The sequence below is a fragment of the Vulpes vulpes genome, chromosome 9, assembly GCF_048418805.1.
Source record: "Vulpes vulpes isolate BD-2025 chromosome 9, VulVul3, whole genome shotgun sequence".
NCBI lineage: Eukaryota > Metazoa > Chordata > Mammalia > Carnivora > Canidae > Vulpes > Vulpes vulpes.
This window is the reverse complement of record NC_132788.1, coordinates 34,120,746-34,144,982: the sequence shown is the minus strand read 5'-3', so window position 1 is coordinate 34,144,982 and position 24,237 is coordinate 34,120,746. Positions and strand designations below refer to the sequence as shown.

General features: G+C 39.0%; 1 protein-coding gene and 1 pseudogene across 3 annotated transcripts in view; both read right to left on the bottom strand.

Annotated features, from left to right (window-relative positions):
- PARP4 (poly(ADP-ribose) polymerase family member 4) overlaps positions 1 to 24,237 on the bottom strand; it is a 107,499-nt gene that overhangs the window by 63,764 nt on the left and 19,498 nt on the right. For all 3 annotated transcript variants that reach the window (XM_025996618.2, XM_072719739.1, XM_072719740.1), the window contains 8 exons: positions 18,422 to 18,559; positions 15,719 to 15,814; positions 12,007 to 12,190; positions 11,660 to 11,816; positions 10,280 to 10,404; positions 6,039 to 6,170; positions 4,916 to 5,002; positions 809 to 973 (listed from right to left, as the gene is read on the bottom strand). In XM_025996618.2, the coding sequence (XP_025852403.2) occupies positions 809 to 973; positions 4,916 to 5,002; positions 6,039 to 6,170; positions 10,280 to 10,404; positions 11,660 to 11,816; positions 12,007 to 12,190; positions 15,719 to 15,814; positions 18,422 to 18,559 (1,084 nt within the window). The remainder of the gene's footprint in view (positions 1 to 808; positions 974 to 4,915; positions 5,003 to 6,038; positions 6,171 to 10,279; positions 10,405 to 11,659; positions 11,817 to 12,006; positions 12,191 to 15,718; positions 15,815 to 18,421; positions 18,560 to 24,237) is intronic.
- On the bottom strand, positions 22,322 to 23,676 carry LOC140593862 (E3 ubiquitin-protein ligase RNF10 pseudogene; annotated as a pseudogene).

Genomic DNA, 24,237 nt, shown 5'->3' with positions numbered 1-24,237 from the left:
CAAGACCACAATCTACATTGGCAAGACAGATGGTCTCCCTTTGAAGTAGTGAGTCACAGAACATTTGCTCATGGAATGACAGTAGTTTCTAAATAATAATTTATGACCAATTTAATAGAGATTTTCAACTACACATATGTCTATATACCTCTATATGCATACCTCTATATGCATATACACACATAATTTATATAAATACCTACAAAATAGAAACAAAGTGTTAATCAGTAGCTTCAGACTATCATCTCTGGCAATGGAATTAAGGATTAAGTTTTCCTCTTTGGCTTATTTGCATTCTTTATGCTTATCTAAATTCTCCATAATGAACATGTAGTACAGACACAAAAATTTTAAGTGACTGAACAGAATAAAAATATCACAGCAACTGAGCATAACTGTGTCTTTTTTCTTTTCATTTTACAAATATTACAGAATATAATGCAGAAATGCAGAAATGTCAGTAAATTTCTATATGCAGAAATGTCAGTAAAATTGACTTGATGCCAGAAAGATTAACTTTTTCTTTTTTCTTTTTTTTTAGAGAGGGAGAAAGAGAGAGAACCAGAGGAGGAGGGGCAGAGAGAGACAGAGAATCTTAAGTAGGATCCATACTGGGCATGGACCCCATCTCAGGGCTCAATCTCACAATCCTGAGATCATGATCTGAGCCGAAATCAAGAATCAGATGCTTAATCCACTGAGCCACCCAGGTGCCCGTGGAAAGATTAGATTATTTTAGGTATTTTTAAGTTCAGATATTCATAAATCACCAAAAAAACCCTCTTTAAAACTTTCTAAGCATACAAACCTGAATGTTTTCATTCAAAACTTTGTCCTGTTGCCAAGGTGCCACAGTGGCAGGCATGAAGAAGACAGCCTTGCTGCCTTGGATGTTGAGTTCTGTGATGTAGGTAATTTTAATAAGGACCTTAGCCTTAGGGGGTAGATTTCCAACACTAACAGTAAAAACATCCTGAAATAGAAACACATTGCTTAGCTTTCCATTCAAAATTGTATCCATTCTATGCTAACTAATCCCTCCTGTATGAGCCACTTAAATTATAATCTGCCAGACTCTTCTCCAGAAAATGAGCATAGGTCCTACAAAACAAATGGGCACCGGCAGTGCTAAAGGAAAATCCTGGAACTGGTCCCTAGGGGTGGGGATGGTGTGACATTTACAAGGGGGGCAGAAGGAGAGGAGTTCCTTTGGGAGCAGGACCTTGCCCTGGCTGGGGAGGGTCACTTCTGTCCTCCATACCAAAGGCCCTGCATGCAGACCTCTGCTGCGCAGACAGCATCCATATGGTCCCTTCTTGAAGTGCTGGTAGCCTCTCTGACCTCCACAGCATCTAGCAGCAATTCTATCAGCGGCCATAGAGCCAGAGCAGTTTTCACTAACTTGGCCCTCACTTCATTCTTTTACCCTGTAGTTTATTCATCATTTTATTTTTTAGAAAAAGTATTTCACTTTCTTTTAAAGGGGTATTATAATTACTGCAGATAGAGACAAGCTCATGACTGGCTAGGGCAGAAAAAAAGAGGCTAGATGTATGTTTTTTCTGACACCCACACAGAGAAACTCTTAAAACCTCAAGGGTATCTTCTAGTCCACATGGTTGCACTGCCATGAAACTTAGTATGTTTAGGAACATATACTACTAATGATTTATAAAGATTTCAGAAGTAGATGATTACTTTTGACATTGAGGATATCCATTTGCAAGAATATCCAGTGAAGAAATGAATTCCAGTGAAGGCATGAACAATGAAGAGATGATAACTAAACAGTTCATACTGTTTGTCCTTAAAAGAAGCACATGAAAGCCTGGGTCTCATTTGAGAGACTGCCACATAATAGTGTGGGGCTGCAGCTCTGTTTCTGTGTAGGATACAGATGTAAGACATCACTTCTGTTACAAGCCAGATAATCTATAAAACTGTAACTTGTCTTGACCCGCCAGAAAGCTGAGCTGCAAGGCAACCGAGTGAACTGAATGCCAAAGAGTGACAAGCTCCTCTGAGAGCAGATAAGACACAGGAACTGTGGGGATTCCCTTAGGGGTTCCCAGAGAGCTTTCATCTCGGTGCAGAGTAATGGGGAGCACCTGCCACATAGGGTGCTTGTTCTCACCCAGCAGCTTCCATTCAGGAGGTTGGGCCCTTGCTCCAGCTCCAGTCTCAGCATTGAAATTTCCTCTGCATTTTCCCATTAACTCTTTATCTACCCTTTTCTCTTACTTTCCTGCTTAAATATTTGAGATTACAAACTAGCCCTCTATCTGTATAAATAGTATATTAAAAGTAGTGATATATAGATAAACTATATATAGTTTTGTCTTAAATCAAGCAAATGGGGTGCCTATCTGGCTCAGTCAGTAGAGCATGTTACTCTTGATCTCATGAGTTTACACTCCACATTGGGCATAAAGCTTACTTAAAGAAAAAAATCAAGTAAACAAATGGAGTTAGAACATTCCAACCAGGAGAACAGAGGCTCTACAAAGGTATTGTTTTGGGGACTACAAGTAATAGCTCAGACTCTGTGGAGTGCCAAGCGGGAGGAAGGAACTAGCGCAATGAGGCCAGACCTGGGAGGGTCTTTGGTACGGTAGCGATTGGCTGAGGGGATGACAGTGGGCCCTACAGTAATGGTCAGAGGAAAGGTGGTGACATGGGCAGGCTGCACAGCCTGGTAGGAAACTCGAACAGATGATTACACTGGGAAGGGAGGATTGAAGGGTGACACCCAGAGTTTCCACCTGGCCCACCAGGTAAATGGTGACACCATTATTATGACCAGGGAGATAGGAGAAGGATGAAGTTTAGAGGAGAAGGAAATGGAATCAGCTTTAGATCTATTCCTTAATAAGCATGTGTGGTTTTTAAAAATATTTTCAATTACTGATTTATTTCAATAACCATGCCACCTTGTTCTTTTTAACCTTACCTCAAAATATATTAAATATAAGATTAATTTAGGTATATCCTAAAGGTGGACCAATATAAAGTTGAGTCCAGTAGTCTTCTTCCAACTTTGTCCTCCTTTGTGATATAATGAGGTTTGAAATCTTAGGTGTCCCTACACAATATTTCAATGACAAATCATTTTCGCCTCATCTGTTGGATATCTAAAGCTACTTTGCTAGTCTTCTGATCATTGGGAATATCATATATATAATACACATAGCATATACACATCATATATATTATAAATGATAACATGATATGTAATACAGTAAGATATATTTTATAGACACATATATAATGTTCCCAAGCATAGAGGAATATTATTTTATATGTATATGTATGACATGTATATATATGTGGGTATACATATATAAAATGTTGCCAACTATTAGAAGTCAAATAGATAACATATATTTATATATTAAACACATAATAACCTATATATAATAACATATAGTATGTATATAATACACTATATAACTATATTATTAATATAATACATTATAGGGTGAGGACATCATAGTCACCATATGGTGAAATATATTCTGGGAGACTTAAAGGCTCTGGTTAGCAATGGTTCTGACCAGACTTTATCCAGAGGTAACATCTGTTGTGAGGACTGTTTTCCTGTGGATCATTTTCCTAGGGAAATATATTAGCATCAAAGAGGAAACATGCCAACCATTTATGACAATAACCCCACACTGTTAAGTGTCAGCATATCAAATGAACCCCAGGCTTTTATATATACACTTTGGCCAGGGGTAGCATTATTAAGTGTTTAATAATGACCTCTTCCTTGCTTATTCCCATTCTGCAAATGGTTATCCTAGATGTCAAAAGCAATTATTTATCCTTTAACTCTATATTAATCTTTAATAACTCCCCTCCCCAAACATTAAATTTTCACAATGCTATGGCAATGTGCCATCTTCAGGGGTAATATCTGAAGCACATGGCCTCTCAAAAGCACATGCATCCTTAAAAACAACTAAATATCTACACTGGAGATAATGATTAGAAACTAACTTCATGCAATCTAATATTTGCCAAAGGCATATTTAAAGCATCTTATATTTAAGAAAAGAAATCTGATGGATATGACAGCTATTTATTCTTTCATATTATCCATATTTTATCTCTATACAAGCAATTAATCAGAAAGAAAAGAATCTGGACCTATCTCAGGACCCTGTAAAAATGTCTCCCTGGGATATGACTTGGTGAAAATTGGATAAACTGCTAGGAAAGCTTAGTTCTAGGAATAGTGTATATACAGTGGATCCTTGAAATGCAGCCAAAATCCACTTATAACTTTTGACTTCCTAAAAATTTAATTACTAATGGCCTACTATTGACCAGAAGCCTTACTGATAACATAAACAACAGTTACCACAAATATGTGGTATATTTGTGGTATATTTGTATGTTATGTGTTATATACTAAAATCTTACAATGAAGTAAGTGGGAGAAAAGAAAATCTTACACTTACAATGAAGTAAGTGGGAGAAAAGAAAATCATAAGGAAGACAAAATACATTTGCAGTGCTATACTGCATTTATTGAAAAAATCTGCCTACAAGTGGATCTATGCGGTTCAAACCTGTGTTGTTCAAGGGTCAATTGTATGTTATACTCTTATCAGAGATGAAGATTATGTATCCCTAATTTTTCTTTTTGTTGTCATTTCTGGGAAACTCAGTTCCCTAGGAGAGAAATAGCTCTTCTTATTCGTTTGGCAATACCGATACCATTTCCTTTGTTTAGGTAAGTCAGACGGTTTTAAACAGCTGGACCTTCCCTTGCTAACAGCAAGTTAAACTCTAGGCCTAAAATAGCATAAAGTATCCCAGTGTCTACCATGGACTTCATGTTTCAAGTCATACACCAACTCTTTCTCCCTCTTGGTAAGTATGCTAGACTAATGGATAAATTAAGCCCTACGGGCGTATCCTGATCCATCAAGTAAGCGCCATGGCCTTGACTGATGGCTTCTCGGTATTCACGGTGGGCTGCTTCCTTCTCTTTCACCTGGAAAAGATTATTTTTATATCAGTCATTTTAGTATATGTGCTGCCAAAGCGAGAACTTTTATATCAGTCATAATATGAATAGTGATTTCAGACTTTAACATTCTGATGAGAAAATTAATCAATTTTTATTAAAACCTAGGCAAAACCAGAAAATGGGAGTTGAAAGTGAATGAAAACTTATATAAGTGATCATTAAGATGTACTTATCTAATAAGAATTTTTTTTTTTAATTTTTATTTATTTATGATAGTCACACAGAGAGAGAGAGAGAGGCAGAGATACAGGCAGAGGGAGAAGCAGGCTCCATGCACCGGGAGCCTGACGTGGGATTCGATCCCGGGTCTCCAGGATCGCGCCCTGGGCCAAAGGCAGGCGCCAAACCGCTGCGCCACCCAGGGATCCCATCTAATAAGAATTTGAATCAGAAAAAGCCAACTAAAGAGAAATCCCTTTAATTAGTTGGGACTAAATTATTTCAGAGTCAACAGTGGGAAAAAAAAGTTTGGGACTTTATGTTGAACAAAAATAGTAAGTTTATCTTAAATTTAACAAAATATGAGTTATTACTGCAACTATGGGTTAATCCCTAGAATAAACAAAGAATATATCACTTGTTATTTCTTTTGGTACAACTTTTCTTAAAAAGTTACCACAGTAGCGGTCACATCAATGTAACTGTTACAAACAGGGTGTAGAGGGTCCGTTTTCTGCAAAACTTCACCAATTTTCCATTGTGCCTCTCTTAAACTTTTGACATTGAAGTTGCTCTGTTTTGAAGTGCTAGGCAAAGAATTTATAAGGCACTGGCTGATGATTACTGGACAGGTAGGGACAGAAACCAGTTATCCATCAGGCAGGGATGTCTGAATGGAAGCCAACTGTATAAATGCTTGGTTTTTCAAAGAATATTTCTGTTTTTTGATAAGATTGCTATTCAATCTTATAGCTATGGAGACTCAGGTGAGGAAGATTTGGGTAAATGGGAAACTGACCTTGAACCCAAAGAGAGGTCACATTGCATTTTCTCCCCTTACCTCTCCTACTATGTGCTTCCCATTGATGAATGCTTCAAAACCACACACAGCTGCCTTATCATCCAAAGGAAAAATATATCTTGCCTCAATGGGCACAGGACTTTGATTTGTGTATGTCTGAAAAACAATGACCTGAAGAAGAAAAGAATCCACATACTTGATGAAATCATATGGGACAACTTTTGCAGGAACAATTGTTCATGAAAACTATTATGCATATTTTCTTTAAATTCCTTGAATTTTTATCATGTCTCTCGAATTCCAATCCTGGCTTCAGGGATTAGAGCATTCTAAGATTGCAACGTAGAGTCCATGTCACATTATAAAATGTACCAGCCGTAACTTTAGGTATTTCACACACCCTTGGCTGGAATAAAAGTCACTATTATTACAATATTATAAACATTGGCTTAACAGAAGCAATGCAGCTTTCATTAAGATGACAAGATAGCTTCTTTACATTTGGGTCTTGATCTGTCCTTGGTGTCATGGCCCAGACACTTTTCCAGAATAGTTCCTACATCTGGTCTGTTTTCAGGTCTTGGCATTTCCTCCTTTACCTCTTTGTACATAGCCCTCCATAGCTTTTTCCATCTATCCCCATCTTTTCCTGTCTAGCCAACTCCTGAATCAACTCTTCCACTCCTACTTGCTGTCTCTATTCTTATCAGATTAATTTTTTTTAAATTAATTTTTATTGGTGTTCAATTTACCAACATACAGAAAAACACCCAGTGCTCATCCCGTCAAGTGTCCACCTCAGTGCCCATCACCCATTCCCCTCCAACACCCGCCCTCCTCCCCTTCTACCACCCCTAGTTCGTTTCCCAGGGTTAGGAGTCTTTATGTTCTGTCTCCCTTCCTGATATTTCCCAACATTTCTTTTCCCTTCCTTTATATTCCCTTTCACTATTATTTATATTCCCCAAATGAATGAGAATATACACTGTTTGTCCTTCTCCGATTGACTTATTTCACTCAGCATAATACCCTCCAGTTCCATCCACGTTGAAGCAAATGGTGGGTATTTGTCGTTTCTAATGGCTGAGTAATATTCCATCTTATCAGATTAATTTTACTAAATGAACTGTGTTTATCAGTCCCTTGTTTAAGGAAAGGCCAGTCTTTACACATTTGAAAAAAAAAAAACCCTAGACATAATAGTAAACAGTAGCATTTTAAACATGTGGCAATAATAAAAAAATATTTAGCCATTTGCCATCAATAATTTCTGGGAAGAGACTGAAATGAAAAATAAAAGAATAAAGGAAACGAACTTATTCCAAAATGCTGCCCATAACTGGATTGACAGTTATCTGGGTTGCCCCTAGTGTATGTGCAACGAGAGAAAAACATTTCTAAGGGGCACACACTTAAACAATTTGATTCTCATCAAATCAGCAGGTCAGTGCCTCAGGGGATCCAATCTCCCAGTTCTGCAAACTGTGAGTGGTAGAGCCACCGGCTTACCAGCCAGCTACCCTGGAATTGGGGGCTGGCCCTGGCCTGAGATGATCCTATCATGATACAGGACTCAGATGTTCTTATGTTCCTAAGAGGTCTTTATAGCTGGTCAGTGCAGTCCTTAGTGTGTAGGAGCCAATGAGGTCAAATCTTAGAAGCTGTCTTCATGGTGCACTGGCAGCCGACCTGCATGCATGCCCATGAACTCTACTTTCTGTTCTGTGACCACAGGTGCACTAGTGGTGAGCTTCTAGCCGAGGCCACAAACTGCACTGGAACATGAGTGCTTATCCTCTCTCCACTACAGAACAGGGCATCTCCAGCAATTCCCCGCTATGATACTGTGATTTATAATAAAATATATATCTATAGATATATATATCTATAGATATAGATTTGTGATTTATAATAAGATATATAGATATAGATAGATATATCTATCTATATCTATATATATTTGTCTTTGTACCTGTTTCTGGCTGGTTTCTGGCACAGAGCTCCCCAAACCCTCAAAATTTCCAGAGGGTTAAGGACAATACAGGCATCTTGGTGTTCATAACAGACCCCTTTCAACCACATCTGAGTTTATGTCGAAGAGGTGACTTCTGAAAAGTACCTAAGGATAAGGACTGGCTGCCAAGGGGATTAAAGGGTTGGAACTGTCAGCCCCACCCTTGGGCCTTGGGGAGGGGAGAGAGGATGGAGATTGAATTCAACTGCCAATAACAAATGATTTAATAATCAATCGTGCCTGCTTTAACCCCAAAAGACAGGCTTCAGAGAGCTTCCAGGCTGGGGAACATGTGGAGAGTGGTCTGCCTGGACAGGGCATGGAAGCTTTGGCACATACCTTGCTCTACACGTTTCTTCCATCCAGCTGTTCCTCGGTTATATTCTCCTATAATATCTATTAATGTTGTAAGTAAAATGTTTCCTTGAGTTCTGTGTGCTGCTCTAGCAAATCAATCTAAAGGGCCTTTGGAACCTCTGATGTATAGTTGGCCAGCCAGAAACACCTGCAACTGGCCTCTGAAGTGGTAGCAGGGAGGGAGAACAGTCCCGGGGGATTAAGACCCTAACCTCTGAGATCAGAGCCTACCTCCAGGTAGACAGTCTGGATCTCACTGGCCGTTCCCTCTCTGTCTCCTTCACTGACTCAGCCTCCTCTACCTGACCACTACATGTTGGCCTTGTCTTCTCTCTCTGAAAGATTCTCTTGGTGATCTAATCTGGTCACACGACTTTAAATAGTATCTAAGTGCTGGCGACTCCCCCATTTATGACTCCCACCAGGAGTTAACTCTTCTCTGGACTCTAGACTCAAATGCCTTACTGCCTTCTTGGTTTTTGCATCTTCCATGATATGGCTAAAGATAGTATCCTGAGAGTCACCTCCAACCTATCCCTTCTACCACTTCCCCATTTCAGTATGTACAAATGTGACTGATCCTTCTAGTTGCTCAGGCCAAAAACCTTGGTGTCATCCTTGACTCCTGACTTTCTCTTGTGTTTCACATCCATCATCAAATCTTACTGGTTCTACCTTCGATCCTTTGCCAGACCCAATAATTTCTTCTCACCCCTACTACTAACATTCTGGTTCAAGTCACTGTCATCCTTGACTGAATTACTTCAATGGTAATCTACACTTGGTACTGTAACATGCTCCCAGATGTTCTTTTTCAGGACCAAGCCTGCTGGGAGTGTCATCTGCTGAGTTCCTCCCCAGACTGTCCCCAGCAAAAAAGGTGGACTGCCTCACCCAACGTTATGACCCCTCCCCATGGGCAGCCACATCCAGTGACTTGTCCCTCTGCAAGCACAAAGCCTGGTGCCCTGGCCTCAATTCAGAATGTCTCTGAAGGCCATCTCAGCTTCAGAGCTCCTCTGAGATCATGTGAGGACTCATAAGCATCATATGTTAGATGTGTTAAGGTTCAATGTCTCCTTTTGTCAGGTTCTGACTCCTTCAGTCTCTTACAGGTATTGTTCCTGAGAGCACCTCACAACAACCTTCCTGAAAACAAATTCCACCTAGACAACTTGACCTCAGATGTCTCCTGACCAATCCTCTTTAGACTGTTCTTGACATGGTGCCTAGTGTGATACTATTAAAACAGGTGATATCATACCACTTCTCCGCCAAACATCTTCTAAAGGCTCAGAATGAAGGACAGTATGTCCTGTGTCCTGATGTGAGTTGACACCCACACCACCTCTCTGACTCTCAGTTCTCTGCCATGCTTCCCTCTTCCACTCTGCTCTAGCCACATTGGCCTTCTTGATGCCAGGCTTGCTCCCACCACAGGGCCTTTGCACATGCTGTTTTCTCCACCTGGAATGAGCAATCTCTAGATGTCCATATGATTTAGTCCCCTATTTCCTACATGTCTGTACTTAGACGTCACCTTCTCAGTAAGGCCTTTTTTTGGACATCCTATTTACAAATTCAAACCCTTCCCTCCTGTGCAACTCCTATCCTCCCTGCTTACATTTTCTTCTTTAGCACTTATCACCATCTAACATATGATGCATTTTATCTTTTTTTTTTTTTTTTTTTGCCTATTCCTTCAATAAAATCTATGCTCTTTCAGGGCAGTTTTTTGTTGTTGTTGTTGTTCATTGCTGTATGCCTAGAGCCTAGAACAGTCCCTGGTATGTAGTAGGTGCTCAATGAATAAACAAATTCTGGAAACACACATTTTGTTTAATTCATGCAACTATAATCAAATTATCATTTATCTGTTTAAAGTATCATAAAACCACAAAGAACATACCTGGGCTATGATGTCTATTATTTTCCCCTTGATGTGAACATTCTCAAGAGGAACTGAATTGCCAGAGAAATCCTGAAGGCCAGACTTGATGTTGCTGAAAGGTTTGGTGTCTGCTAACTGATAATCTACACATTAAAAATTAAAATGTTAGCATTTAAAACCATCCCTGCACTGCCTGTTTTTGTTATCTTAATTGTTATTCCTTCCCCTTCCCTTTATACATTGTATTTTAGGAAAAATGGACAAGTAGAATTTTATTATTTTTAATTGCCAATTCTGTAAAGCAAGTGAACCTACGTGAGACAAATGGGGGCAGCTTTCATAACAGACACTCTGCGTTTTTAATCTAGAGACTCTGAGGACTCATCTTGATAATTTAGAGTCACACAATTACTTGAAAGACCTACATTTAAGCATACACAAGTACACAGAAGTCTCCAGAATTTATATGTGTAGTTTATGCATGAATCTAGATATATCCATTCCTTGACCTATAATTTTGATTGGTCACTCACTATTATTTATTGTGCCACAAAAGCTTATCAAACCAATAGGAGACTCCTTAGACTTTCAAACCAAAGCCCACTAAATCAAATTTCTAATATAGCATATGCAAAAAAAAGTTCCCCTTCTATACCAGAAGGAGCAAAAATACAGATATAATCAGATATATTCTGATTCTCTTCCCAGACGTTTCATTTAATGGCTTCCAGAGGAAAACCAGGAGTCATTTTCTTATACATGAAGTCATGCATTTCCAACAAAAAATAATTTGATCACAGTTAAAAATGTAGTGTGTTTTTACAATGCTATTAATAAATATTATAATAGTTTGGGCTTACAATTTTCTGAGAAAATATCATCCTCTCATATATTTCTACTACTAGCATATAAGCTGCATATTATAATTTTGGGAATACCTTTGCTTAGTGCAGATATTGGTCTCATTTGCAACACAGAGAAACCGAGGCCCACAAAGCTTATGCAGTGTGTTGCATGCTGCACAGCCTAGCAAGTGGCAAGTTGATACTTGAAGCTGAGCTTCCTGATTCTAAAGCTGTGTCTTCTGTCCACTTCACCAACCCCCATTGCACTTTTTGTGCTTCAACATCTTAGATTGCTTCAGTGGTTTTCAGCACTGGCTCTCCTGAGGTGCACGAGCTCAACTCAGGCGTGTTAACAAAGTAATATGTGACCTCTGAGATCACTTAACCTCTCTCAAGTATCCTGAGATAATTTTTATGAAATAAAAAAGGAAATGAAATATTTATCTATGAGGTCATAGATACAGTTACTGAATATGAGCATGAATTCCTCTAAAAGGAAAACAGCTGAGTTCTCTAAATATCACATAAGACAACATTCAAGAAATTGTCTTACCTTCAACGTTTGAAAAATTTGAAAACTCAGGTCTGTATTCCTCTAATTCAGTAGTATTACAAGGATGAAAGTCCTTTACTTCATCTCCAGGTATACAAAATTTAATAATATATTTCATTTTAATTTGATTAGTTTTATATACAACAAATTCATCATCCTACAACCAGCAGAAATTAACGGGTGAGGGAAAAACCCTTATCAGCAAATGTTCTCATAAAAGCAGAATTACAGGTTTGCTAATTTAGAAAATACTGAATTTAGGGAGTCACAAATATGTAATAATTATTTAAACTTAAGTATACTCAATAAAAATGGGAGCCTCTCTGCTTGTTTCTTGAAATGAATACCTCGAAGTCTGTGGTGACAGTGGCTGTTGTTTGCACACCATGGACACTGTCATAACCTGGTGGTGCTTCTGTCAAGGAGAAGTCTCTTTTATTCAAGTCCATGCACTTCCCAAGGGCTACATCACAGACAACCAAGAGCCTACTGCCATCAATCTCTCCTGAGTGGGAGTACTTGACACTCGTACTGTATTGGGAAAGGAAGGAAGTATGTGTTTGTAATTTATGGTTATGTGCCAACAATATTTTATTATCTATTATCCATCTCTACATGTGAAATACTGTGTAAACAACTTTGCTGGTAGAATATTCCAAATTTTACTGCTATTGAAATGTCTCTGAAGATTCAATTTAGAACTTTATTTTTCACTTACTTGTTTAAAACTTCAAAGTGAAAAACACATATGTTGCACTTCTGTTGTGGTAAACAGTACCGAAATTACTTTCTTCCAAGGATAGATGGATTCCACTGTTTTCCAAAATCTTTATTAATTACTAAAATACACACATTTTGGTATGGTAAACATACCAAAGTGATGGAAGAGAAGGAAAACCCTTCACTTTTTTAATTCAGAAAAAGTAGATTACTTTTCTGCACTAAAGCTCAGTGAGAACATGAAATACCATGTGACTAAGAACTGGTCAAAGGGAAAAATGGACTGTATTCTCAAAGAGCCTTCTGAATCCAAATGGAGAAACAAAAATTTCAAATGACATCTAAATGAGAGGTTTTTGTTTGACTTTCTTCAGGACTTGGCAGCTTAAAAAATGCAACTTTTGCAATTAAGGAGCATAGGCCAGGATACCTTTGGGAGCAACACTCTGGGGACAGACCTCTATTTTTCCAAATATCAAGACCCAAATGTAAAAGTGTTTGTTCTATCCCCTCTAAGACTTTCTTCTTTTATTTATTTTTTAAAAATATTTTATTTTTAAGTAATCTCTACACCCAACACAGGGATTGAACTTAAAATTCTGAGGTCAAGAGCCACATGCTCTCCTAACTGAGCCAGCCAGGTGCCCCAAGACTTGCCCCTTTAAAAAAAAATCAATGTCCCCCATTCTTCCTATAAACTTCCTTCCCTGTGACAGCCAAACCTGTGACCCTTGACCTTGTCCTGGCTTCTTTCCTCTCCACCCCCTGCCTTTCTAAATGACTGCCTCTACTTGCTTGCTTGCCCATCACCCCTCAGCCCACTGCAGTTTGGCTCCTCCAATGAAACCACTCTGTCCAAAGTCACCAATGACTTTAATTTGGTTAAATTCAGAATGCCAATTTATTTTTTAAAAATTATCATTTAAAAAATTTTACTTTGAAATATTTTTCAAATATTTTAAATAGGAATGAGTACTATAAATGTTCAGTTTCAAGAGTGATGATAAGACAAACAACCATATAGCTACTGCCTAGTTTAAGAAATAGAAGATCATCAAGACTTCTATGTTGCCCTGTGGCATCACCTTCTTTGCCACCCAGAGGTAATCTAATTGCTATCTTGGTTTCTTCTGTATATTATTTTTTCTTTCTATCTTTTTTCTTTCTTTTATAGCATTGATAACTGTCCCTCAATGATATGCTTAGTTTTGCTTGTTTTGAAATTTACATACACCTAGAATCATATAGCCATTTTTTGCTCCATGTTATGTTCCTAAGGGTCATGTGTTAGACATGTGTAGCTGTAGTATACTTGTTTAAACTGCACATAGGACTCCATGTAGGAGTATACCAAGATTTTTCGATCAATTCCCCTATCAAAGGACATCTGCATGATTTCTAGTGTTCTGTTAATATAGTTTTCTTGGCCACTCCTGTACATGTGTCCTGGTCTATGTCTGCTTACCTAGGTAGTGATTCTCAACCCAGGCTGCACATTATAATCATTCAGGGAGTTTAAAAAAACAATTGAGGGGATCCCTGGGTGGCGCAGCAGTTTGGCGCCTGCCTTTGGCCCAGGACGCGATCCTGGAGACCCCGGATCGAGTCCCACTTCGGGCTCCCGGTGCATGGAGCCTGCTTCTCTCTGCCTGTGTCTCTGCCTCTCTCCCTCTCTCTCTCTCTGTGTGTGTGACTATTATAAATAAATAAAAAAATAAAATAAAATAAAATAAAAAAACAATTGATACCCAAACCTCAGCCCTGGAGATCCTGATTTAACTATCTGGGGAGAAGTCAGCACCAGCAGTGTTTATTTTATTTTTATTTTTTATTTTTTTATAAAGATTTTATTTATTCGAGAGAGAGAGAGAGAGAGAGAGAGAGAGAGAGAGAGGCAGAGGGAGAAGCAGGCTCCATGCAGGAAGCCTGATGTGGGACTCAATCCCAGAACTCCGAGACCACGCCCTGAGCCAAAGGGAGAAGTTCAACACTTGAGCCGCCCAGGCGTCCCACCAGCAGTGTTTAAAGGCTCCTCCCGGATGGAGATCAGTAGGAGGTGGGTGAAATAGGAGATGGAGATTAAGGAGTGCACTTGTGATGAGTGCCGGGTGATGGATGCAAGTACTGAACACCTGAAAGTAATATTATACTGTACTAACTGTAATTTGAGTAAAAATTAAAAAAAAAAAGTACTTTAAGTGAAAAAAAAAATCTCCAAGTGAGTCCAATGTGTAGCCATGATTGAGAATCACTGCTGCCTGGTTCATAGGCCAGCTAATCCACAGAATTCCTAAGTCATACCATCAACTATGCTCTTCAACTATAGCAGATGATGCCAAAGTTTTCTCAAGAAGTTTTATCAGTTTATACTCTTACCAACAGGGTCTAAGGATTTAGACTGTTCTAGAGACTTACTAACACCTAGAGATGTTAAACTTTTTGTTTTTGCTGATAAGTGTAAAATGTATATTATAGTTTAATTTGCATGTTGTTGATCACTAATCTTTTCAAATGTCACTGTCCATACATGTTTTCTCTTCTATTAGGTTCCTACTCATGTCTTTTGTCCATATGAATATTGAACTCTTTATCTTTTTCTTACTGATTTGTAGGAATTCTTTAAATACCCTGGATAACAGTCCTTTGTCCTGGGCCTGAACCCAGGCTCCATTCTATATTAGCTCTGCGACCTTATGCAAGTTACTTAACCTCCATCAGTCTGTTTCTTTTTCATAAAATGTCACAATACCACTTGTGAGGTTTACAGATAATGTCCATGAAGCACAGCCCAGTGCCTCACACAGGGCAGGTGTTCAATACATTGTGGCTATGATGAAGACAGATTTAAGTATTAACAAGGATACTGAAGATGAGATATTATTCTAGGCATACAGAGTTTATTTATAGTAAGTTGTTTCAAGAAGAGGTCATGTGCTGTAGAAGTAAAGATTGCTGGCCCTGGGGAAAGACAAAATGCTGTGTGACCTTAGGAAATACAGCTCAGTGTCACTCAGTGTTCTCTGTGATATGGGGTAATAATAGAACTGACCTGAGACGGTTGTTGTAAGGAGTAAGTGGGTAAAAAAATGTAAAGACACTCAGGATAGTAAAATCACTAAGATAATTTAAAATATAATTTTCCTAAATATCCACTACAAAAGACATGTTTCTTTAGTATACTGAGAAAACTGGTTGCTTTCAGTGATCTACTTCTCAGGTGAGAAATCCCTCACAAAGGAAAGATGGAGCAAGCCACATACCAACTACTTGGTTATAAGTCCCTGGTGATGGATGTAACAGGATTAAGGTTGTAATATATAAAATATATAATATACTAACCTGAGTGAATCACTGAAATATATTCCACTCCCAAGATTTCCAATATCTGTCCTTTTTGTGCCACGATCTTCAACTACTTTGGGTAAAAGTAATCCACTAAAAAGAAAATGACATTGCAATGATTTACTCCAAGAAAGGTAGCTTTTATTATGGCCTCATAATTCTAGCAGAGACAGGTGCTATTAAAGGACATTAAGCTAGGTGAGATAAGCCAGACACAGAAAGACAGATACTGCATGACCTCACATAATGTAGAATCTAGAAAAGTCCAACTCAGAACCACACTGCAGAATGGTGGTTTCTAGGGGTTGGGGAAGATGGGGAGATGCTGGCTAAAGGGTATAAATTTTCAGTTAAGATAAATAAGATAGACCCATTGCTAGGAGTAAAGCTTGTGTTCCTACCATAAGGAAAAAAAGAAAACCATGTCAAGCGATGGATGTGTTAATAAACTTGACTATGGCAATCATTTCAGAAATGTACATGTACATTAAATCAAGTTATACATCTTTAAAAAATCACCTTGTACAACCTAAATATATACAATTCTCATTTGTCAATCATACCTTAATAAAGCTGGAAAAAATACACCAATTAAAAGACAATAAGTAAATAAAGAGCATGAATTCAATGAAAAGAAAAATGTATTTCAGAGTAATCCTACAGGAGTTCCAGGTGCTGTTCAAGTGTATCAAGCTATGGAAAGTTTCTCATCACTGTTTTGACCAGCTCTGAGATGCTCCATTTTTCCTGCCTCAAGGTGCTGCCTCCTACCTGTCAAGACCCCCAGCATTCAGGAGAATCATGGTTAAGCCCAAGAACTTATGTAGGTGCCTACTGGCCTCCTAGCATTGCTAAGAGCTCTCTGCAATCAAAGTTAAACCATGGTTATCTCTGGGAAGATGGGTAAAGGAGACTTCTGTTTTCATTACATAAACATCTACTGTTTGAATTTTGCAGTATGAAATATAATTAATTTTGTAAAATGGCTTCTGGTTTTAGTTCTACTTAAAAGTTATTTAAAAAGTTTTTTTTAATTAAGGAAACTATTTTTTTAAAGATTTTATTTATTCATGAGAGACAAAGAGAGAGAGGCAAAGACATAGGCAGAGAGAGAAGCAGGCTCTATGCAGGGAGCCCAGGGTGGGACTTGATCCTGGGACTCCAGGATCATGTCCTGAGCTAAAAAGGCAGATAGACGCTCAACTGCTGAGCCATGCAGGCATCTCAACAAAACTATTTTTCAGTTAGTCCCTATAATTTTAATTTTTAAAAAAGGTTTTTATTTATTTATTTATTTATTTATTTATTTATTTGAGGGGGAAGGAGCAGAGGGAGAGTGACAAGCAGACTCCATCCACACCAAGCATGGAGCCCAAGGCAGGACTCCATCCCAGGACCCTGAGATCAGGACCTGAGCCGAAATCAAAGAGTCAAACACTTAGCCAGCCAGCCACCCAGGCATCCCTAATTTTAAATTTTTAAATCTCTGTTCCATGTAGAGTTTATTTAAGTGTGAGGAATGAGGTAAGGGTCCAATTTTGTATTTTTTCCAGGGAGAAATCTGTCCAAATATATAGTATTGAAGAAATGATCTTTCGTCTACAGAAATAAGAGCTACTTTTATCATATACTGAACACCTCTATGTTTACATTTACTTTTGGATTCTTTATTCTGTGATTCATCTGTTAAAGGTACCACTTCACTTTTTTTTTTTAAAGATTTTATTTATTTATTCATGAGAGACACAGAGAGAGACAGAGAGAGGCAGAGACACAGGCAGAGGGAGAAGCAGGCTCCAAACAGGGAGTCCGATGTGGGACCTGATCCCAGGTCTCCATGATCATGCCCTTGGGCTAAAGGTGGCGCTAAACCTCTGAGCCACCCAGGCTGCCCTCCCACTTCACTGTTTTAATTAACATAGCTTTATAAATATTTTCAGTGTCTGGTTAATTCTCCTTCATTAATCTTCTTTTTCAGAATTACTTTGGTAAAGTTAAATTTTAAAAAATATATGTGGTAGAAATCAGCTTTTTATTTCTTAAAAAATATCTTGTTAGCATTTTTATTGTGATGGCTCTAAATTTATAGGCTAATTCAAGGAAAACTGGCATCCTTCTGATTAGTGCAAGTCTTTTTTGGGTCCTTCATTGGCAGTTTAAAATTTTTTCCAGATAGATCTTGTATATTCATGTTTCTCTTTAGGTATTTTTTTCTTCTTACATATTTAATTAAGGATCCAGATGTAATCATATCCTCCCCTGCTCCCTGTGTCTACAGTTCAGCTCTAATATTAAGTGGTTACTCAAAGCAAACAAAAAATTAGAGTTATGTTTTGAATAGATACCTCACAGCATCTGGGTACTCTAATTTCTAGACCTTTCTCTGTAAGTATTGGATGTTCTCTAGATTAGATACATATAGAAGAGCCATCATGAAATAGAGAATCCTCTTTCTTCATATGATACTGTTTTCAAGAAGCAAGTCATACCTATGCACTACGCTTTTAAATATATGTAATAATAAGCACACAATTTAAATTATACTTATAACAATTAAAATGTTCCATTTTCTCTGGAATGCAATAGCTGATTTTAACTGAAGAGACTCATGTACTATAGAAAAAAAGAAAAGAAAAACAGTAATACATTTCATCTTCATGAGACTGAAACATTTGGAAAATAAAGATGGTATCCTCTTACCGGGACAGGATCCCTATAAAGCTTTGTACAGGAGATCCATGTAGTAAGGGCTTTACATTGCCAAGCTGGCTCAAAAACTCTGTGGCTTCATTCACTTTGCCAACTCTAAATATCTGCAAGATGTCCACTGGAACTTGGCTGTAAAAAAGCAGAAGAAAAACCTTGAGATTGCATAATCAAGAGCAAAATAAAAAATCATTATTAGTATTAAACTCAAAATAGCCCAAATGGCCATTATTATGGAATGGATTCAGTGAATCAGAACACAACATTTCTTGGAAATATTATGTAGCCATCAAAAAAAAAATCACACTCTTTAAAAATACAAGGATATAAAGTAAAATTTGTAGTAAAATTAATTTTAAAAATAGGTCACAAAACTTTATGCAGAGTATGATCTCAAATTTTGTCAAATATATAATATATGTAATATATATAACATATAGATTGAGTTCATTCATGCATGCATTCATTCACTCAACAAATACACTCTGGAGGTGCTTGGTTGGCTTAGGCTGTTAAGCATCAGATTCTTGATTTCACTGGGGTCATGACTCAGGGTCATGAGATCAAGCCCTGGGTCGGGCTCCATGCTAGGCATGGAACCTGCTTGGGGTTCTCTCTCTGCCCCTCCCGACCTTCTGCTCCCGCAGGCATGTCCTTGTGTTCTCTTTTTTCCTATCAAAAAACCAAAACCAAAACCATTCTGTGGATATCTATCCAGGCCCTGGAAGTGAGATAACATGGTCTCTGGCTTCATGGCGCTTACATCCTAATAGAGAAAGACAATAAAAATTAACAAATAACTGATTTTAAGTTCTACTCGCAAGCCAACCAGGTTCAAAGAGAGGATGCTCAAGAAAGGCCTATCTTTGAAAGTGACATTTATTTTATTGTAACATAGCATAATATAGTATATATTTTAAGACCTAGCTGGTTGTTTTGGGAAAATAAATTGGCCGGGTCAGGAAGCAGGAGAAACAGCAGTGTCTGCAGTGAAGGTGGCAGTAGTGTGTATGAAAGAAGCTAATGGGGCACAGATACTTTGGAGGCAGAACTAACAGGGTGTGCTGATGTGGGGATGAAGGAGAGTTGACAATACCTCTGGATGGGTGACCAGGATGGGGAGGCATGGGGAAAGACTGGGGTCTATGGAAGGACACAGCTGTGGGGCAGAGGAGATGAGAGGGCCTATCCAGCATGCCTTCCCAACTCCTCTTTCTTTGGCATCACACTGGTAGCTTGAAATTAGCTGGGAGTATTTACACCACAGAAACCAACAGTTATTACAAGTCAGGACTTCTATTTCAGAGAGTTGGCTTACTAGACTACTAGGTGTGAAGAAGAATCAATAGTTCAATTTGGGATATATTCTACACCAACATGTTAACAGTGATTATATTATTTCTGGGTTATCTCTGGTGGTGAGATTTGGGTGATCTTTAATTTTCATCATGTTTTTACACACTGTCTAAACTTTCAGCAAAGAACATGAATTTTATTACTAGAAAAAGTTAATATGAAACAATCATCATTAGTGAAATGAAATGGAGAAAATCTAATTCTTCACAGCAGCAGAACCTCTCCAGAGGGAGAGATTCACTTTTGTCATATGAACAGTCAACATCACTTGGGTGTGAGGTAAGATCTCCAAGGCCTGCTCAAGAGGCATTAGATTATTAAACTGCACTCTCCTCCCTGTGCTTGAAGAAGTGGCTCTTCCTTCTCTTTGACTCCCTGGAGAAAGTCAGTTACTCCCCTCCTGATTCCACCTTCACTGTTACTAGTTTCTTAATTAGTATTAGATCCTAGCAGATACCTAGGGGAGGGTCAAAAATCAAATAAAAAGAAATAAAAATAATTTGATTATATATAAAAGTAAAACCTGCAAAAGATTTATAGGAAAGGATTTTTTCAATTGACATAAAATTCACATAACTTAAAATTAACTATTTTGAAGAGTACAGCCAGTAGTATTTAGTAAACTCAAAACGTGCAATCACCACTTCTATCTAAACATTTTAGTACTCCAAAAGAATACCCCATGCCCATTTAGCAGTCAGTCCTCCTTCCTCTCTCTCCTGGAACTAGGCAACTTGCTTTCTGCCTCCATGGGTTTAATTTATCGATTCTAGATATTGCATATAAAAGAAATCATACAATATGTGGTCTTTTGTGTCTGGCTTACTTCACTTAGCATAATGCTTTTAAGAGTTACCCATTTTGTATTTTGTAGCATGTATCAGTACTTCATTCCTTTTTTGGTGATTAATACTCTTTCTATATTATACACACACACACATATAGATTATATACACACATACATACATACACACACACCCCTCATTTTGTCAATCCATTCAACTATTGATGGACATTTGGGTTATTTGTACCATTTGGCTACTGTACATAGTGCTGCTGTGAATATTCATGTACCAGTATCAGTTCGAGTACTTGTTTTCAGTTCTTTGGGGTATAGAACAAGGAGTGGAATTGCTAGGGCAGACAAGAATTCTGTGTTGAATTTGTTGAGGAACTGTCAAACAGCAGCTGTACCATATTACACTTCCAAAAGCATTGTATGAGGGTTCCAATTTCTCCACATCTTCATTTAACACTTACGATTTTCCGTTTGTTTGTTTAAAAAAATATACCCATCTTTGTGGGTGTAAAGTGATGCTGAGAATGGCATTTGAGGATGACTAACCAGAAAAGTAGAACTCAATTTTAGATAGGTCTGAATTAGTCCATAAAGGGAGGTGTGGGTGGGTCTGGTTCTACCAAGGTGCCGGAACACCAGTTCTCAAAAAAATAGCAAAACCTACCCACAACTCTGATTTGTACCATTTGTTGATTTTCATGGTATTAATCTTGCCATCATAGCCACTTTCAAGTTACTAATGGTATACAGTTCACAAAATCCCTAAAAATATAACAACTGGCCCCTGCATTGGTATAGGGGGCAGAGGGTGCAGTTTACCACCTCTGGCTCTAAGCAGGGTATGAGGCTAATTAAAGCTAACCTGGCCCTTTATACCTAATGATAGCTGAAATGCTAAAAAGTCCAGAAGAAAGACTTCAGGCAGGGGAGTGCTGAGAGGTTACATTAGTGGAATGAATGGCCAAACCAATGGAAGTCAGTTCCACCCCTGAGAATAAACCCATCAAATTGGTTTCTGAAACTTGAAGCTGGGTCCGCACTCTCAGAGGAACCAACTAATGCCCAGTGATGGCTTGTCTGAGCAGCTGATCCACACACGGCTGCTGTTACAGCTGCTGCCCTGGCTTGCAGAATACACATGAGCACAAGACACAGGGACTCTTTCGGTCAACGGGGAGATGGATGTGACTGACATTTAGGAGTGTCATATCTCTTAACGTATTTTCCAGACTTTCAACTATTTCCATGCCTTGGGGGGGCTGTTTTAGAAGCTGCTACACACATGGTTCTGCATCTTAAAATCTTAATTTAAATGGATTTTCCTATAATATCCTTCAAAACAAAAAATACCATGTGATCTAAAAATTTTTTCTTAAAGATTTTATTTTTTATTTATTCATGAGTGACACAGAGAGGAGAGAGAGGCAGAGACAGGCAGAGGAAGAAGCAGGCTCCATGCAGGGAGCCTGACGCGGGACTTGATCCCAGGTTTCCAGGATCATGCCTTGGGCTGAAGGTGGCGTTAAACCGCTGAGCCACCCAGGCTGCCCATGATCTAAAATTTTAAAATTTAATTCTCAGCAAAATTAGGTAAACTTGAAATTAGAGTGGACTAGTAGGGAGTGTTTTCAAGCATAGAATACTGTCCCAAGCCCCATTATATACATTTATCTACATTTATACATTATATACATTTATATTATATATATAATATATGTAATATTATATATATTTTTTTTCTCGTGAGTGTCAATACTTTATTTTGGTGTAAAGATGGGAAGCTGGAAAATAAACTGTATTTAAAATTTTCTTCGTTCCCCCTCACGCTGTGGAAACCCCCTCCCCCCAGAGCTAATCTGTTCAAACTCATATATTAAATAAACTCAAATAAAAATTACAGCAGCAAAACAAAAGCACAGAAACAAGAAAACCAGATGGAGAAGGTAGCCGGGACCAGTAGTGGCACTTGGTGTGGACGATTGACGTGCTGAACAGGAGCTTTTGTTTCTGTTTTTTCCTTTTCTTTCCTCCTTTCTCTTCAGAGAGGGGATCTGAAGTAGCTGGTGTGTCCAGTTTCATGAAGGCTGCTTCAATAGCTTGGCTGAAGGAATTTTGGAAACTGGGCACAGGAACATGGTCTGAGTTATCACTCTCCCCATCACTGTCCACAGGAGCAGGAGAAACTAAGCTGTCTTCATCTTTTTTTTGAAGCAGTTTTGGGCCACACATCTGCTTTTGCTTTTCCAACCCTCAGCATCTGAGCAAAGGAAGGGAAGGGAGAGTCTTCTTCCAGACTCAGAACGCAGAATGAAGTACTGCCCTGACTGGCAGTGGGTGACAGAGAGGTCAGCATAAAGTCTGCTTGGGAACCTGGACTTCTGCTGAGACAGGGAGAGGGCACCATGGCCCTCAGTGCTGGTGGGCCCCAAAGCAGAATCAGAGGTGCAGGTACAGGAATTGAAGGCAGGAAATTGCTGTAGATTCTCTAGGAGAATGTGGACTTCTGGGTACTTGCCCTGTTTCTTGTTCTCCTCCATCTCAATCCTGCGTTCCTGAGGCATTTCTCTCAAGCCTTCCTCTGGCGCTGCCGCTTCCTCTTTTCAGTGTCATCTGAGAATATCTCTAGGGTTTCCTTAGAGACCACAGGAGGCTGCAGATCTAGTTCACAGATGCTGAACTCACAGGTAAGTGGCAGATGAGAGAGGTATCTATGGTGCTGTCGAACATCCTCGGATATGGAGTAGCCAGAGATCTCCACCACTACCGCCAAGATCTTCTCTGGGCTCTGCTCCAGGCTGCCGTATTCCCTCACAAGGCAGCTCACATTCACAGGGTGCAGGAACATGTGCTGCCCGTCCTCCACTTGGTAAAAGTAGTAACAAGGAGAGCTGCTCAGATGTGTGAAGCCTGGCTTGCTGATGGGTTCCTGCTGGCTGGACTCAGTACAAATGGTCCCCTCTCCAAGACTGTCATCTGCTAACTCTGCATCATCACAGGCCTCAGGCTCTGGTTCAGACACTGCTTCCTCTTCCTCTACCAGAGGGAAAGAGAGAAGGTCGAGTGCTTCAAGAAGAAATGAAAGAAGGGACAGACATGTTCATCAACAAGGCGGTGCTGCCTGTTGCTGAGAGCTTCGGCTTTGCGGATGGGATAAGGAAGTGGATGAGTTGTGTGGCCAGCCCGCAGCTGGTGTTCAGCCATTGGGAGATCATTCCCAGCGACCCCTTCTGGGTGCTGAACACTGAGAAGGAATACTCGCACTTTGGGGAAAAGGCTGATTCTGAGAACCAGGCCGGGAAGTACATGAACGCAGTGCGCAAGTGGAAGGGTCTTTACGTGAAAGAGAAGATCGTGGAGCACGCAGAAAAGCAGAGAACCCTCATCAAAAATAAGTAGCTACTCTACTGGCAGGTTCTTTTCTTTATAGTAAAAGCATCATCCATGGTTTGATCCTGGAAACACTTTTTTATGCTGCATTCTCTCTGTGTGTCCACTTTCAATAAAGTTGGTCCTTATGAACATTTACACACACATATTTTATGTAGGCTCTATGCCCAGCAAGGAGCCCAATGCACGGCTTGAACTCGTGACCCTGAGATCAAGAACTGAGCTGAAATAAAGAATCAGACACTTAACCAACTGAGCTACCCGGGTA